This window comes from Nanorana parkeri, unplaced genomic scaffold (genome assembly GCF_000935625.1).
Source record: "Nanorana parkeri isolate BGI_ZX_2015 unplaced genomic scaffold, ASM93562v1 scaffold301, whole genome shotgun sequence".
Classification (NCBI taxonomy): Eukaryota; Metazoa; Chordata; class Amphibia; order Anura; family Dicroglossidae; genus Nanorana; species Nanorana parkeri.
Window position 1 is genome coordinate 498845 of NW_017306569.1, and position 18207 is coordinate 517051.

The window sequence follows — 18207 nt, forward strand, 5'->3', positions numbered from 1 at the left end:
CCGAGCACGCTGGAAAACCTGCCGAAAATCGTACGATTTTCGGCGGGTTGGTGGCGTGCTCGGAAGAGGAATGCCGCACGGGCCGGTGTGCGCAAGCGCACACTGCTCGCTCAGCACTGCAATCATCGGTAGCCCTCCCCTCAGCGTGGAGGGCTTACGATGATCGCAAGTACGATCTGCCTGTCCAAGATGGGCAGATCGTACAGAATTTTAATCACCTTACAACCATCGCACAACGAAAGTATATGGGCCGTTGGGCAGTTTTAGAATGTATTGAAGCCACTTGGCCAGCATGGCAGCTTACCTTTTTAGAAGGATAACCAAGGCGCCATGTCTATCTCAAGACATGTGTCATCTAAAGCTGAACTCCAGGCAAACAGATATATACAGATGAGATATAAATATGACCTTTGTTTTACCAGCAAATAGATTTGTATTTCATTTACACAGCCCTACTAGGCAACAGAATCAGACTGATTCCCTGACTTTTCCCTACTGCAGTTAAATAATACAACCAGGTGCTTTTCTGTCCCCACCCTGTGAATGGACAGTGAAAGGAGAAACAGAAGACTGATGCTTTTATCTCTCTGTTTTCTCCAACTATCCGCATGAGCACAACTGATTAAGTGCTGCGCAAACTGTTGGCGCTATATAAATCCTGTATAATAATAATAACTGATTGGCTCCTTGTGTGCTTCTACTTTCTCCCAGTCTGAGCTCTGGTGTACACGGGATTACAAGGGGCTAATATCAAGTCAAATTTAAGAACTTACTATACATTATTTTCTTTTAAAATATGCATAATGAGATTTACTGAACACATGTTTGAATTGGTGGAGTTCATCTTTAAGTGGCAGAGATGCAAGTAAACATTTCGCTAAGCTATCCAGTCTGTGTCCCATCTGGGGTTTTTCATACATGGTCATATTATTACACAAATGCATCAAATGCTTCCAGCAGAGCAAATAAAGTTGTAAAAAAATGTTATTCCTAAAATATAAGGTAAGTACCAAATGCGGTACCCGATACCGATGAAATCAATGGTCAGGACAGAAAATGTCATACAAGCTTAAAGGTGTAGCTGTAGTATATAATAAAATCAGTTCACCACTCATCAGCTCATAAGATCACCAGTCATGAAGGAGGTGGGTCTGAAATGAGAAAGCAGTGCTTGCTACTTCACCATGATGGCCACTCCCACGCGGAGACACATCGAAGAATGAGGTATCAGAGGGAAAATATCAGCTGAAAGGAGCCTTGAAGTAATACTAGTGACTCGTCCTTGGCCCTCCACTTGACTATTTTTCTTAGCACATCTTCCACATTTGAGGTTTGCAGTAATAGAAAAATATATAGTCAGTGATTCTTATAGTACACTGGTTACATTAGTTTATTAGATTTATACAACTGATTTGGACTTTTAATAATGTCAAACTACTTTTTATAACTTTGTGTATATTTGTTAAAGGTTGCAAAGAGTTTTGACGTGGTGCAAAAACATGGACGACAGCTGCTGGCCACTGATGTGACAGTTCCATATCCACCATTAAATGTGACAAATGGAACAGACACCTGTATTCTGTTATATGCAACCAAATTTGTGATCACTGCCAATAGCACAGCAGCATTTGATCTGACAAATGTGACATTTGGAGCGCGTACAGCAAACACTAGCCAATCTCAATGTTCTGATTACAATACCACGTAAGTAATTTCCGAGAAATGGTATGAAGTAATGAACCAACAACGTTTTATACTCATGAGATGGGGCTCCATTCACAAACCTGTTTTGCTTTTGTTCTGGTGTTATTTACTTGATACAACACCTTATTTACTTCATAACTTGCAGATATCAGTTCACAAACACGTAAAACATGCTTTATTTAGTCAGCTCTGTTAGGAGTTGTATTTTATCACTACTACTGCTAATATAATAAGACTCCATTCACACTGAGCGATTTGTAGCGCAATTTCCGCTCAAAAAATGCTTAAATATTGCTCAATGTAGCTCGTCCGATGCATTTCAATGGAGCTGTTCACATCTCAGAGCTCAATGTCGCCTGTAGCTTGTAGCTCAAGCTTGTCGCTCAAACATGACCTATTTTTCCAGCGGATTTTGTACGATTTGGTCCCAATAGGTTTTGATAGACTGCCAAAAGAAGCGCTACGTAGTGCGACAAAATGTGCACTGTAGCCCAATGTAGCTCAATGTCGCTCAGCTCAAATCAGCACTGAAAAAGCTTTTTTTTTATGTAGCTCAGTGTGAATGGGGTCTCACTGTCAGTGTGTTTTTTTTATTAGAAAAAAATCAATGTTAAAGTCATTTTAAGATTAGCTCCCTGGTTGTCACTATTTAAAGTGTATATCCACTTTTGCAGCCAAACCTGGATAACATATTTTATAATTGTAACGTGTACCTATTAATTTAGAATAACTTAAAAAATATTTTTAAAATCCATTCTGTGTCATTTCAAGGGGTGTTGGGGCTGGGGAGTTAATGCCATAATGCACCCTGTCTGTACTGTGCTGACAGATTTTATTATCGGTTGTAAACTAGATTTGAACACTGTCTGTCCTAAAAAAGGGATAAATATCTGGAAACATTTTAGGTAATGAGAGTAAACTCACACTGTCCCCGCTATATGTTGAGGACAGACTCACTTTAAATTGTCCAGAGTAGCTTACAATCTGCCTGAAGGCCTGCTCCAAAGATGTATATAAAAGGTAAGAAATATTTGTTTTTAATTATTTTTAGGTATGCTGTGTGAATAGGAACACATGACAAACAAATAGTGGGGTTTTCTCAAATTTGAATGTAAAAGTGCAAACACACTTTTAACAGCAGCCTTAGGATGGTGATAACTGTCTATGAAGAAAGAAGACAACAGAACTGTTTGGGGTCTATTTATAAACAATTCGCAATTCTATTCATGTTTTCTCTGTTCTGTAATTGTGGATTGTTAAATTCCTCTACCTTTATCAACACTTCTGCATAAAGCTGTATAAATAACTACATGTGAATAATTCTCTTTTATTTTCTAATGGTTTACAAATGCTACATCTGTTCAGGTCAAGTACTATATGATGTAAAATGACCGCTTTCTTTTCAAATATTTACATTATTATTTTCTCACATAGAACACATTAAATAATTGTGGTTATAGTTATAAGATCATTTTTTTTATTTTTTATTTTTTTAGATTATCCCTGATATATTCTTCTCCTGGAAATGGACTTACAAGTCTTGAAGTAAGGTGTGTTTTAAACATGATTTTACATAGAATGTAATGTGAAACTGTGGACAGACAGCTAGTAAGTACACTAAGGGGCTGATTTATTAAAGGAGAACTATGAGGTGAGTGCTTTTCACTCACCTCATAGTTCTAGCCAACCTGTGACAATGAGACTGTCACAGGTCGGCTCAGTAGATCGGGAGGTGAGCGAACACATACCGGCGTTCGCTCACCTCTCGATCCTGTCACGGCTCTCTGCAGTGACAGGGGAGGGGCTGGATTCCCCCCTCCCCGCTCCAATCCGCCAGCGCTGACTGGCGGAATGGACGGGGCGGGTACAGCTGGCTCTGCCTCTAGATAGACCCAACCCGATTCCTGCTGTGCATGGTATTACATGAAATTGCCTGAAGCAGTCTTTCTCAACCAGGGTGCCTTCTGCATCATCAGGGGTGCCTCAATATTTTCACATAGCATCATGCCTTTGACGTGAAGGAGGACTGATGTTATAGGAGGTGACTATTATGTGAGGAAGCAGCTTCCTAATATGAAGGGGTCTACTGATGTCAAGGGGGACTCTGATGTGAAAGGAGGATTCTGATGAGAATGGTGATGTAAAGGGTGGAACCCCACTTTTTGTGTGTTTTTGCCTGGGGTCCCCCTTAAAACCCAACCCATACCAGACCCCTATCTTGGATAAGGGTCTGGTATGGATTTTGGAGGGACCACACATCTTTTTTTACATTCTTACATTTATGGTTGTAACATTTTAAACTAGGGTGCCTCAAGATTTTAAAGGGTGCCATTTCTGAAAAAAGGTAGAAAAACCCTGGCCTAAAGCACATTAAGGCCTTCTTACCTATCAAACGATCCCCTCCAGCACTGCGATGTCTGCTCTCCTCTCTGTCACCGCGCTGCCATCTTTTCCCAGACTCCTTCCGGGTTTGCCAACGGCAGCCTCTTGATTGGCCAGGCAAGCATAATGTAACTCCTGCCAGATCTCTGCACTGAATGGATGCATTGTACAACAATGTAAACAGTAAAATCAACGCAACTATGACATCTTGCCTTCTCATTGCTTTCTGTTCTAAGCACAATGAGACAAATAGAGACCAAATAAATAGCATGACTCTCTCCACCGGGGCACAGAAAGCAATAAAACCTGACCTTAGAGATTCCAAATGTTCTGCATTCTATCTAAAACTGAACTGGCTATAGGCACTTTTAAAGGCATAGTCCAGCTTTTACAAAGAAATAATAAATGCACACACACATTAATTTAAAAAAAAAAGTGCATTTATTACATTTTGCATTTGAGCCTTTTATGCACTGCAACTGCGATCAGTGGATCATGATGCAATGACTCCTGAAGTCTCTTGCTCCAGTCCCTGTCTGTACCAAGGTATGAACTTAACAGCAGCCTGCAGGGAGAAGAACCCCATGATTCAGGTAAATGGGTAGGATGGGGTGGGTTGCGGGAGGTGGTTATGTGACCTTGTTTCATGTTACACTCTAAACATGGGTGCAGTGGCGTAACCAGAGTTATGGTCGACCGGGGCAGAAAAAAATGTTGCGCTCCCCCAATCGACCCCAACGAGCGGCTGCACCAATTCAGAGATCATTTGAGGATTTACATCCAAGTGATGCACAAATATGTTACATTTTTGTTAATAGTTAAGGTACTTGAATGCTTTTTTAAGGGTAATACCTGAGTTTAGTATCACTTTACAGTAAGTATGGTCTGAAAAGTGATCTTAATCTTTAAAGAATAACTAGCAAAAATGAAAAATAAATCCCTTGTTTGTAGACTTGTGATAGAAATAATTACAAACGAAAACCTTCTAGTTTAAAGAAGAACTACAGTAAATTTAAAAGCATACCCTTGCAGTAGGGCTAACTCCTGTAACAGACATACCTGGTTGCGATCCACCGGCGGTCTCCGACGGCGCCCTGTGCAGGCGCACCGCAGCATCCCATCTACTAGGGTCTGAGCTCCTGCGTCGTCTGGCGCATGCGCCCCGCGGGTCTCCGCCCTCTTCCACCTGCGAGCTGATTCTCTGTCCTGCACAGGCGCACTGTGGGACTCCACCCATCTCACTCGAGCAGTCGGCTTAAAGCCGCTGCTCACTAAGGCCTTGTTCACACCAAATGCAGACCAGATCCGGTCAGGTTTCTGCACATGCAGTGCAGTGGTTTGTGCCGCGTTTTAGACGCGTTTTGGATGCGTTTTTGATGCGTTTAGGGCCGGTTTGGGTAAAAAAAAAAAAAAACATGCTTAACATGGGCTTTCAGGCACTTGCATGCGTTTTTGCGTTTTAGATGCGTTTTCGATGCGTTCCAGACCAGATCCATAGCAGGTAAAATAGGGCTTGCAGCAGTTTTTTCATCCGGTCTGGATCTGGTCTGGATCCGCACGCTGCGATGTGAACTGGAGGTCAAAATACCATAGGAATACATTGGACGCAGTTTTGATCCGGTCTGCACCTGCTCTGGTCCGGATTTGCTCCGCGCTTCGTGTGAACAAGGCCTAATTGATCGGCGTCCTACTGTTGGTTGTAGCAGGACGCTGATCAATCAGTGTCCACCTTGCCACACGGCCAGGACCTTCCGAGGAGTCAGACCTTACCACCGGAATCTTCCAAAGCAGGCACTCTCCAGAGTGGGAAAGCGCAAGTACCTGGGCTTATGCCCTTCAGTGAACATAGGTAGTATTAGCTGGTGAACTCAATGCACTTTGCCTTGCTATACTTTGCTGATATTATAACCACTCAAACCTGCTTGATAGTAGCTGATGTGTTGAACTCAATACACTTTACCTTGCTATACTTTTCTGATACTATAACCACTCAAACCTGCTTGATATTAGCTGTTGAGATGAACGCAATTCACTGTGCCTTGTTATCTGTACTGGAGCTAAAAGCCATTTAACCCGGTTTAAAGTAGGTTCCTTAATTGTTGTCAGTAAAACGTCAGTGATTGCCAAACACTCTAACGTTGGCACTGTCTGTGCTAGTATACAACCAGACGCTAGTACGGTCAGTACCGGTCACCACAAGTGTGATCCGCTCATACTACACAGGGGGTATGATGTGAATCAGCTCCCTCTCTGCCTTTTTCAAATACAGGGTATTGAGGGAGTAGTTGCATAACTGATCCCCATCCTTCCAATTGGAGGGAACCCTCCGCAGTTGAGATCCATATACTTACCCCACGGGGCAAGGCATTACACCTCCACACTGCAAGGATTAAGTACTCATTGAGAGGAATTTATCAAAACTAGAGCAGACAAAAACTGGAGCAGCTGTGCATGAAAACCAATCAGCGTCTCTGTTTCATTTTCAAATATTAACTGAACAAACTGAAGTGAGAAGCTGCTCCAGTTTTTGTCTGCTCCAGTTTTGATAAATTTCCCACATTATGTATAGGGGAGTCAAATAAAGCAAACATACTCACCTGCTCCTCGATCCCTGGCTGGTCCCTGTAGCCTCTTTTCCCCTGAGCTCTGGTGGTCTAAGGTCTGTTGACTTGCATTAACTCTCGGTAGAAAGATGTGAGTGCTAACTGTCGTGGGAACGTTTTGCCGTGGGAGCGTTTTGCCTCTGACTGTTGTGGGAGGCTTTTTTTCCCAGCCTCCTAGACAAAATGAGCACGTTACAATTGCAATGCGAGAGTAGCCTCACTGTAAGGGTAAGTTTTTAAAATGTCTAAAGTTCTTTAAGAATACAGTTTTTAATTGCTTTACATTGTAGTAGTTCTTTTACTCATGTCCAAACAAAAGATGAATAAAGTTCCTTTCATTTGGCATTACAGCTACAGAATGAACAATATCTCTGCTAGAGGATATTAGTCCCATAAGATATTTTGTAATTCCACTTTAAAAAGAACAACATAAATTTGTTTGTAATGTTACTTATATGATTATTTTATCATTTCTTTCTAGATTTGTTATGACTAATATGTTCTACACTGGCTCTGCAAGAAACTGGTTCAAATTAGAATCTGTTCTAATAATCCCTAATCAAGATATTCTGAGAAATGCTTCATTCCAAACTTCTTATGCCTCCTCACCAGCAGAGTACTCCTACCACTGCCAGGAAGTGGGGACAAGTTATTTGACTGCAGAGAGACTTGTTCCCACCAACACTGAAGCTAACAACTGGCTAATAACTATTACTGAGTTCCAGGTAAGAAAAGTCTGTGCTAATTTTCAAATACAAATGTATAATTGATAAAATTGTGTCCTTTTTAGACTCGGGGGAGGCTAATGTACGAGGCTTGTTCATTATGATCCAATTCTTGTAACAGCACAATTACAATTCATTATTCAAGCACTTTGAAAACACAGGTTCCTCATCCTCTATAATTTTTTTCTCTTTGTCTAAGTGGATTTGATACAGGATAGTTTATATTGGCATAGGAACCTGAGAAAAACTCAGAATCAGCAGGAATCGATAATTACTGAAGGTTTACTGAACACAATTATTTTCCATAAGAAGACAAAGTTCTCTGCGACATATCACTATACTTATCCTTATATTTCAGCAGTTAAAAACTTGACACTAGCTCATACACAAATTTATTCCAGTACAACCACTTCTTTGCCATTAGGAGTTAAAAGGGCTATAACGCCATGTTTGTTGTATAGTGCACAGTGCCATAGTGCCCAGTGCCATCCCTTTTCTGGGGAGAGCATCCCAGCTTGCTAAGAGCCGGTCAGGGAGATGTGATGTTACTGGTTGCCAGGAGCTGGGCGGGAAGCTGGCCAAACGCCCCCCCACCCCCCCCTGTGTGTGCTGTCTCAGGCGGCAAAGAGACTAGGGACACCGCTGAGTAAGCCTAAGACTACATGAGCAATTAAATCACTTTACTGCTGATAAATTGCCAGTATCCCCATTTGCAACACATTGATATGAATGTGCTTTTAGTTAAATATTTTAGCAGCAAATAGATTTAATTGCTCATGTACCTGTAGGCTTACTGTGTCACTGCTCTTCAGACAACTGCTCCACCATGGTGGCTAGCACAGGAACTCATCTTTATCTTCCCTATATCAGTCTCCCTAGCCCAGAGAACTTTCTGGTTTCTTCCAGCTTGTGCCAGAAATCTTGCCCTACACAACACAGCAGTACAGACTGAAACGGTCAATATCTCATTACATAGTTGCACAGTTGCACCTGCTTTTACACGGTTGCACATTCATACATATATGTATCTTTAGTTATTTTCTCTATTGTATAAGGTGTGAATAGGCCCTGAACAGTCCATTGTTTGAAACTCTTTTAGACATTTTTGCTTTGAGATACCTGCTCTAGAAGGACCTTCTAAGTGAAGACAGGACACACATTCATAACAAAGCTACCTATGTTTAAAGACAGATACTGAACTAGAAGAATACATGCAAATGGGAATTGGTGGCCATTTCTGGAGCAATACCAAGGCCACTAGCAATGATAATGTGAGGCAGAATCAATGAAGGCTGGAGCCAGATGCAGAAAGAATTAGGAAAATCTGTGATCTGTACTAATATGTCTTTCAGTAGACATTGATTTGCACAAACCTCTGGCATTATTTTATTCAGGAATCAGTCAGTGGCATCACTCAGTCATATCAGTGTGAGTTATTAGTCTCTGCTGACAGTTTATATGACATATATAGAAAGATATTCAGTTATGAAAATTTGAAGTAACAAGCATGTAAAATATGAAATTACTTTCCAATAAACTGCACCATAGTTTCCCTGGGTGATTAAATCTCTCTGCTGCTGAGAGATTTAGCTGTTTGTCGACAGTTATCTTGTTAGCATCCCATTGATTTCACTGTGCTGCAAATGAGACAACTGCAGCACTGTAGCCAAGAGATTTAATCACCTGTTTAGCCCTCAGCCTTAATCAGGTCAATGAACTAGTGAATCAACATAATTAAAAAACAATTCAGTTCAAATAAAAACTGTAATTTATATGTCACCAATTTATAAAAAGTTTTTACACTGATAATGGAACTTTCCATTCCTATTTTTTATGTATTGTAAAATCCAGTCATGTGCAATATTTTGTTTAAAAAAAAAATGTCAAGATAGATTTGTATTTTATCCTTACCTATGGGCTATGTAGAGAACAATCTGTCGGTTTATAGAAACTGTGATTTTTCATTAACAAGCTAAAAAAATACCTAGACAGAGCACCAACTGCAGTAACAGCCCTGGGCAGTAGAAGGAAAACATTAGAGTACACAGTTCTTAACTTATCACCAACTCATTTGATATTATGTGCATGTGTCATTACCAGATTCTTCTGATATGTATTATTTGTTTGAACTACCTCAGTGGCAGATGGGATTCTTATCATTTGTGGCTACTGCAGCTTGTGCATAACTGTAAGAATTAGTGAAATTCACTAAGATGTTTGCTTAAAGTAAAACTCAAGGTAAACTTTTTAGATTTGTATAGGAAGAATACGATTTCATGACTATGACATGTGCTAACTAACATCTGGCATGTTTATGTATTTTTTTAGTTAATATTTATGAATTTTGTAATAAAACTCTAAACAACGGTAGTTTATTACTGAGCTGCAATAACTAAACTACATAGCAGACTTCAGCTTACAAATTAATTCCATAGACTGGAGAACCACATAGGGGTCTATTCACAAAGCTGCCGAAGGCAGCCGAGTGAATGACCGATCAGAAGTGAAGTGAGCCGAACACTGTTCGGCTATTCACTTCAGGCTGGTACGGCTGATTTCAGCCGTATATCGGCTGAAATCAGCAGTACATCGGCTTGCTTCGTGTGGCTTCGGATCAGCCAAACATGCTCAGCATGTTCGGCTGACCCGAAGTGCAGAAGGAGTTCGACTCAGCCGATCCAACATCTGGACCTCCGGCAGGCTTCTCACTGCTGTTCGGGCTATTCTGAAAGATCCCGAACAGCAGTGAGAGAATAGACTGCATTAATGAATATAGGGAGAAATGATTATCAATTTGTGTTCATTATAGTAAGTCTGTACTGATTGAAATATGTAGAAACGTGTACATGCTTGGCTGGTGCTGGCTTCAATATTGTATTAGTCTCTGACCTGTGAAAAGTGTGAAACCAATGAAGTTGAGTCAGGACTTGGTCCACTTGGTTCAGGTCAGAAAGTACTGACAACAGATAGATAGACAGATAGTTATGACAGTCAGTTAGCAAGTATTTTCAAATGGAGAGAACAATTTAATATCATACATATAAAAAACTCTGTTAGGTTTTTATTGTTTTCAGGGCGGCCTACCTGGGGAGATTTCTCATCCGCGGGAGAATCTAAGAGGCAGATATAGACAGTTTATGGTTATAGAGCTGATGGGAATCCTAGCTTTCCCCCACAATAAATGGGTGTTAGATAAAAGATATTGTAATATTAAAGTTTTCTTAGGGCTGGGTGAGAGCTTTCATAGCTGAAGTACCTGTATATTCTCACACATTTTGTGATAGAAGGATGATTTATTGGCTCTAACAAATCTTGTTTTACTGCATAGTATGCTGAGATAATATACAGTGCTATTTATGATATTTTCTGAAGAAACCCTTGTGGTGTTGGCCTGCTATGAATTGGATTAAGTGAAATAGATGTATCACTTGTGATATGTATTTTGTATGGCATTATCTGTCCTTCAACACCGCTATCTGATTAGCTGATTTTCTAAGATTTATTTTTATGATAGGGCTATGAATGTTTTGGCCGTCTTCCCCATGAACAGCAAAACAAGATTGTTTGCAAAAAATATATTTAATATTAGGAAAACAGCTCTGAACAGAGCTCTGTATTTCACATAATTCTTAGAGAAACTGGGAATTGATGACATGGGATTGATTTATTAGAGGAGCAATTTTTATAAAGGTCCAATAAATGTGCAGGAGAATTTTTTGAATTACCCTACATGAAACTGGTAGTTTGAAGCATGCATAGGTTTTCCCAGCCAGCATAAACACGATCCTTTAGTAAAATACACCTAAAAATGTTTATTTTTAATTTTTATTGTCAGTTATAGTTGATCTTCAGATCTTTACTATGAACATTTTAATGTAACAGAATATTTTTCAAAAACATAGCAAGTTTGATAAGATAGTTTTAAAAGCCCATCTCCAGGTAAACAAAAACTGCCATTGAAGTGGGGCTGCCCCCTCACTGCTCATTAATACCTAGGGGAGCTGTGTAAAGGACTTTTACTTACTTGATCACTGCTCCTGCAGACTACAAGACCGGCCCCCTCAGCTTCTTTCCCCCTCCTCTTCTGTGGTTGGATGCCTCTTGATGTCATCATGTCTAATGCAGGGCCCACAGCTCTATATTATCCATGAGGATGCTGAGGGACAGTCCATAACAGGAGTGGAGGGGGAAGAAGCAAGCTGGGGGAGCGAGGATCAGGCACGAAAAAGACCTGAACGCAGCTCCCCTATATATCAACGAGCAGTTAGCACCTTGCAGTGCGGGGGTAGCCCCATTGCATAGGGATTTTTTTTTAACCTGAAGACAGGTTTTAATAAAATCTTTAAATGGTTTATATAGCCTGGGTTAAATGCGATAATCTTATTAAACAAAAAAACACTGCGCTATCTCTAATATTATAAACTCTAATTGTATATACTTAGTGACAATTATACAAAATGTTCACTCCAACTTATATATAGTCCATATAAAAATTTTCCCAAAAATGATATGATCAAAAATAAAAATGTGATGAAATCCTTGTGTTCACTTTCTTTGTATTACATCAGTGAGTCAAATAATCATTGCATATAAAGTTCCACAATCACTCGTGACTTCTGTGCTTCAATTCCTCGACAATTAATCAACAGCGATCCACCTCCAGGTGCACAAACACTAGCACACTCACCAGATAATTCTGACCACCCATTGGTCTTTAAACGCTCTGCAAACTTCCCTGGTGTCCGATGTCTCCCTCTCCACCGAATCACCAACAGCTGAAAATGATGAGTCCGCCCGATGTCTCTCCCAAATCTCTCTTTTCCGCTCAAAATAGAAAACCAAGATCGCACATAGTGTAAAACTGCTAGATGATAGTTTATTCATAAAAATCAGAACAGTTACATTTAAAAGAGTTTTTCAGCGCTGTAAAAACATAAAATCGGCTTGTATGAGCTGAAGAAAGTCCAATGGACTTTCTCAAGGGTAGCATACACACTGACTCTATTTCCTTTTATATTTCCCAGATACCACATTTACATACCCAGATATTACATTTGCATATCCCGATGGGAGTTTCCTTTGGTCCATATATAGGAATCTACCATATTTCTACTACCCAATGTGTATCTTATAAAATCATTAACTAAAAGCATCCTAGTATAAAACATGTATAATATTAGATTCAAGATCTACAACCCCCTAGATGGTACTATAGGTCATTAGGATCTTTAGGCTCATAAATAAATTTCCATAAATTTGCATTAACCCCTCATGATAGGTATTCAAATTAACACATATTCATTATCTTGAAACTATATTCCAAACCTCCCATCAGATGTCATTCTATCCCATTTAAAACTAATGGGCCCACACATGAAATATACCGTTATCCTCTGATAAATAGATTGCATAATAACCTCACATTTAACATATAATTGGCCATCTTGCCAGCATGGCAACCTAAAGATACCAAGGAAGGATTTTGTATTTTTATCCCAGAAACTAAAAGTTAATACATCCTTCACTCTCCAAAAGAGGGAAGGTGGATAGCATACAAAGGACTTATATCAATCTCCAGTGATTTCCACCTCAGCAGTTACTGATAAAACAGTTTAGGTCCAATTCAACATTCAAACCCCTAGGATACATTGTATCCAGCATATAGATCCATTTTCGTCTCATTCTGTGAGATCATTCTAGTTCTATTAATACCTCTCCACTGGCTGAATACTCTGTCCACTCCATAAAAAGTCAACAACGAAGGGTTTTTATTGTGGACCTGTTTAAAATGTTTTGAAACGCTATGCTGATCAAATCAATTTTTTTATTATTTATATGCTCCCCAATTCTTATACGTAATTCTCTAGTAGTCCTACCTACGTATTGTAGGCCACAAGGGCACTCCAATACGTAGGTTACGTATGATGTATGGCAGGAAACAAATTCTTTGATTTCGAATTGTCTTCCATTTGAATTTGAAATGAAATGTGTTTTTCTTCCATTTCCCCCCTTTTTGGTTATTCTACAACATTTACAGTTCTTACAAGGATAGAATCCCACCCCTCCAAAATAATTCTTAATCTTTGGTGGTGGGTCTACTACATTGTGTACCAGCCTATCTTTAAGGGAGGGTGCTTTTCTGTATATAACTTGTGGTTTCTTGGAAATTAAAGGGCCAATTATCCTATCCATCTTTAAAATTCCCCAGTGTTTCTTGATAATTTTCTCACAGTGTCTGTATTGAGCGGTATAATTAGTTATAAAGGACAAGTGGTAGCAAGTCTCCTCTCCTTGTGTCTTATTTCCTCTCAAAAGTTGGTCACTCTCCATTCTGCCAACTAAATCTTTAGTATTCCTCACTTCCCTTTCTTTATACCCCTTTTCTTTAAACTTGGTCTCCAGAATACTGGCTTGTGTGATATATACAAAACATATATACATGGCTATTCCTCCGAGGTACCAAGCAGAATAGAAAATGAGTGAAAAGAAAGAAAAAAAAAACAAGTTGAAAAATGATTTAAAAAATGTAAAAAAAAAGGAAAATTAAATATATATATATATATATCTATATCTATATATAAATAATTTTAAAACGCCGCATGCCGACCCAACCACATGCGATGGACTCCAGCCGCATAATGAGGCATCTGACAGAGGCAAAAGAAAAACAATTGGGCGGTGCTAGCAGTGACAGCTAGCTCTGCCCAACTGTTTCCTATTGGCCGGCACCTGCCAGAGTCTTCTAGCAGGTCCGAGCCAATGAATAACAACTGGGCGGAGCCAGCCGTGAGATCACTGCTGGCTCCGCCCAGCTGTCATTTGCGTGGAGATTGGTTGGCTTCGGCCGACCTTTCTCCACGCTTTGGCTGTCACTTTGGCTCACTCGAGCCGAAGCATATGCCTTCGGCTCGGGTGAGCCACTTGGCTGTCTTTGGCTGCTGTACGGGCTATTGTGAATACAGTACCGTAGGGCAGAGGTGGCCGAAGAGAGCAGAAGGATCAGCCGAAGCTACGGCTGGATCCTTTGGCTCTTTAGAGAATAACCCCCTACTATGTACTATATGAAAAAAAGCTGAAAATCTTACATTCATAATTTACTTTATTTATCCTTTATATATGAGTAATGTTTAACTAATATTAATTATATATATCTATTAGGCAGTGCATGATGTTTAAAATATGCTTGTAGTTGTGATTCAAAAAACATTAAGAACAGCTCCAGCATGTCATGGATAAAACAGCTTGGTGCAGTAGCAAGGCTAAGAAAGGGTTGAAATAACTTAAAACATGCTCTTTCTTGTACAACTTCCCTAATATTTGGTTTTATAATATTATTTAAAAAAAATTGAACATTTGCCTTGACCTCAGTCATCCTTGTGCTCGGCATTTTCTTTCTTATTCATGTTACCACAATAGTCAGGATCCAGCCAGCTGATCATAAGAAAGGTTTAGAAAATATGTTTCCTGTCTCACCCTTATGGGTGATTGGTAAGATGACCTGAAAGACTGCTGCAGTGACAATTAGTCTTGTCCTGCATCTGTGAATAAAGCTAGAGTGGTGATTGCTGGAAAAGAAGCATGACCCATATCACATAAGAGGGACATCAATGGACCAGCCTTCAGCTCAGGAAGGTCAGATCTGCAGATGCCTCATGACAATGTACAAATAAATATTCTTTTGGGCTTGTCACAAGAAGTGGTTGGAAGGGATGAGGTAATGTACCTAGGTTTGCTTTGTGGAGCATTTGTCGAACCCATCGTAAAATCTAAAATCTGCAAACTTAAATCCAAACCCTACTGAAGGCTGTAAATCAAATCATGAAAAATAACTGTAGCCTTTTTCCAAAATAATAGGCAAGGGCTTGTCAAACAAAGAGCGTGGGGGGGCTGGGCACTGTCATGGAGGACATGTATCAATGCAAAAAAAAATACTCTACAGGGGGAGAGGGTCCACCTTTTAGTATGACTTGGAGGATGACAGGGGGAAAACACCAATACTTTCAATGGCATGCTTGATTTAAACTGTATGTGGTGTTTCAGGAGAGTAATATTCTGGCATCGCAAATTTTCCCAGCGTAATTAATTTTTTTTTTACTGCTACATTATGGCTGGCTTAAATACAGCAGCAGCACCCCAATCTGATTCATTAAAAAGAGAAAAAAAAGGCTTTTTATATACAGTATATTTTTGGCTGCAGTCCAGATTTCTCTATCCATGAATAAAAGGCCTGAATTGAAGTTGGAGCCATAACAGATCTAAAAACTACAGGGAAGTTTAACCTTATGGAAAAATAAAGCTAAAGCCCTCAACGTCACACAAATTGGCCTGTGGTTCAACCGTTTATAAGTTTCGTTTGTGAGTTTCTTCTTTTTTTTGCAGTGCTTCAATGTATTGTCTTAAAAGTTAAATAAATAAATGTCAAAAATGTAAAATGTCAAACCAGAGAGCACAAAAACACTCCAAATCCATAACCCCACATTCCACAAACTTGCAATAATGCAATCAAAGCTTACTTGAAACATTTGTATGTACTGAGCTCTGCCTTCCATCTGCCCATCACTTTCAACAACTTCCTGGATTCCCAGAGCTCTGTGCATCTGTTTCCTGCTGCTTGACATGATGCACTCTTGATTTCTCAAGACTACGTATCCCATCACGCATTGCTTCAAGCAAGCAATGATGATGTTGCATTGTGGGAAGTTCACACATGGAGTTGTAATTGAGATGACAGGCTTAGATAAAGAGGTGAGATAAGGAAGTGCATGTTCACAGAATGAATTGAAAATGTGTCACTGCACTGAGGAAGTACATCTTATGAGCATTTTCAATAAATCAGTTTATACATTTCTAGATCAAATTGTTTAGGCCAGTGGACATAAATATTCACAAGGTTCTGAGACATGACCTAAGTAGTAACACATAGTTTATATTTTACAGATTCAAGGATTCAACATCAAGAACAACCTTTTCTCCTATGCAAGTGACTGCTCCTCATTTTTTACTCCAGCCATTTGGATGGGTCTTGTGTCTACCGTTATCCTGTTGTGGATCTTGTCATATGGAATTTTAATGATTATGCAGCTAACTACAAATGATAAATTTGATGACCCCAAAGGTCCAGCATTGTCTGTTCCTCAAGGAGACTAGAATTTGTGGCTTGTCCTTTTAGAATGAATATATCCACGTGCACGTCTTGCACAATTTGTGCCCATGATTAAATAATTTTTCTGCTCCAAAGCAGTTCAACAATCAAAGCTATAGTATTTCAAATCATGACTGACTGGTGTTTAGTAAACATCCAATATGTTGTTCCACATCGAAAATGAAAAAACAATATTGTTGAGATATTGCTGAGGAAACAGTATAGAACATTTCCTTGGTATTCGTTTCCTTTATCATCCTATTGTCCATTATTTGGAATAATTTTTCTTTATAAACTACTAATAATTAAGTTATTCTTCTCAACACCAATTCACAAGGGCTTTTCCCCATGGTTCTCCTTAGGGTAACGGGAGGACACAAACTAGCGTCCTCCGGTCACCCTAAGCTCAGTATACCGGGAGCTACAGCTCGCGGTATACTGAGACGCCGCATCTGAAGCGGATCCCGACAATTATGTCTGGATCCGCCCAGCTGCGCGAGTAACAGCTGGCTCTACCTATCTAGAGGCAGATCCATCTGTACCCGCCCCCTCCCCCGTCCGTTCCCCGTTCCGCCAGTCAGCGCTGGAGGATCGGAGGGGGGAATCCAGCCCCACCCCTGTCACGCCAGAGAGCCGTGACAGGATCGAGAGGTGAGCGAACGCCGGTATGTGTTCGCTCACTTCCCGATCTACTGAGCCGACCTGTGACAGTCTCATTGTCACAGGTCGGCTAGAACTATGAGGTGAGTGAAAAGCACTCACCTCATAGTTCTCCTTTAATAAATAAGGTGCAGCTGTGTTAACATTGAGTCCCCCAAAATGCAAGGGGGAAATAAAAAAAGAAACAGCCTCAATCTATTCCCTAAGTGAGCTTTTACTTTGCAAAACAAACATACGCTTTCTAAAATGATCCCATTCACCCCACAACACACGCGTTATCATGCATTATTTCTTTCATCATGCATTATTTCTTTACAATTTTCTTTCTAAACCTTAATGTCAAGGTTATGCCTTGCAGCATGCTTTGATGCTTTATATCTCTTTGGAACACGCTACACAAAAAGAAGCATCTTAGTTTTTTCAGCATGCTGGTGTGAACTGAAGCCATAGAACATAATGCAAATTGTCTTGTTTTTGCATTGGGACTGCATTTTCATGTAAACAAGGAAGTCATTAGGAAGTCATATTTTACTAGAATTGAATGTTGTGCTTAAATAAATTCTGAGCACAAACGTAGCTCAAAAGTGTTTCATTTTTGTTCATAAATTGTATTTATTTGACCCTCTGTAAGTGTCTAGAGCCTGGCATTGCCCAGAGATCTATGCATAGAAAAGAGAGAATAGTTATCTCAATCCACAAGGCTAAAAAAACAAAAAGAATATAATATACTTTTTCAAACTACCCAAATGTGCTGGCTATCTTCAGCCAGTGGGTACTTGAGTAACCCTACATTGTATGTATTATTGCATTTTCCTTTACTTAATATTGGTGATAATTTCTCTACTAGATGTACACATTAACTGCTTGCAGACCAGGTGTTTAGACCCCCTTCCTGGCCAGGCCATTTTTCAGTATTCAGCGCTGCGATACTTTGACTGACGTTTATTCCGTCATGCAACGCTGTACTGAAATTAATTTTCTACAATTTTTT

General features: G+C 39.8%; 1 protein-coding gene across 1 annotated transcript in view; it reads left to right on the forward strand.

The window, feature by feature from the left end:
• LOC108788042 (V-type proton ATPase subunit S1-like) overlaps nucleotides 1–16743 on the forward strand; it is a 60375-nt gene extending 43632 nt beyond the window's left edge. The window contains exons 7-10 of the mRNA XM_018557771.1: nucleotides 1469–1704; nucleotides 3201–3254; nucleotides 7171–7414; nucleotides 16352–16743. Coding sequence (XP_018413273.1) covers nucleotides 1469–1704; nucleotides 3201–3254; nucleotides 7171–7414; nucleotides 16352–16561 — 744 coding nt within the window. The 3' untranslated portion in view covers nucleotides 16562–16743. The remainder of the gene's footprint in view (nucleotides 1–1468; nucleotides 1705–3200; nucleotides 3255–7170; nucleotides 7415–16351) is intronic.
• The last annotated feature ends 1464 nt before the right edge of the window (nucleotides 16744–18207 follow it).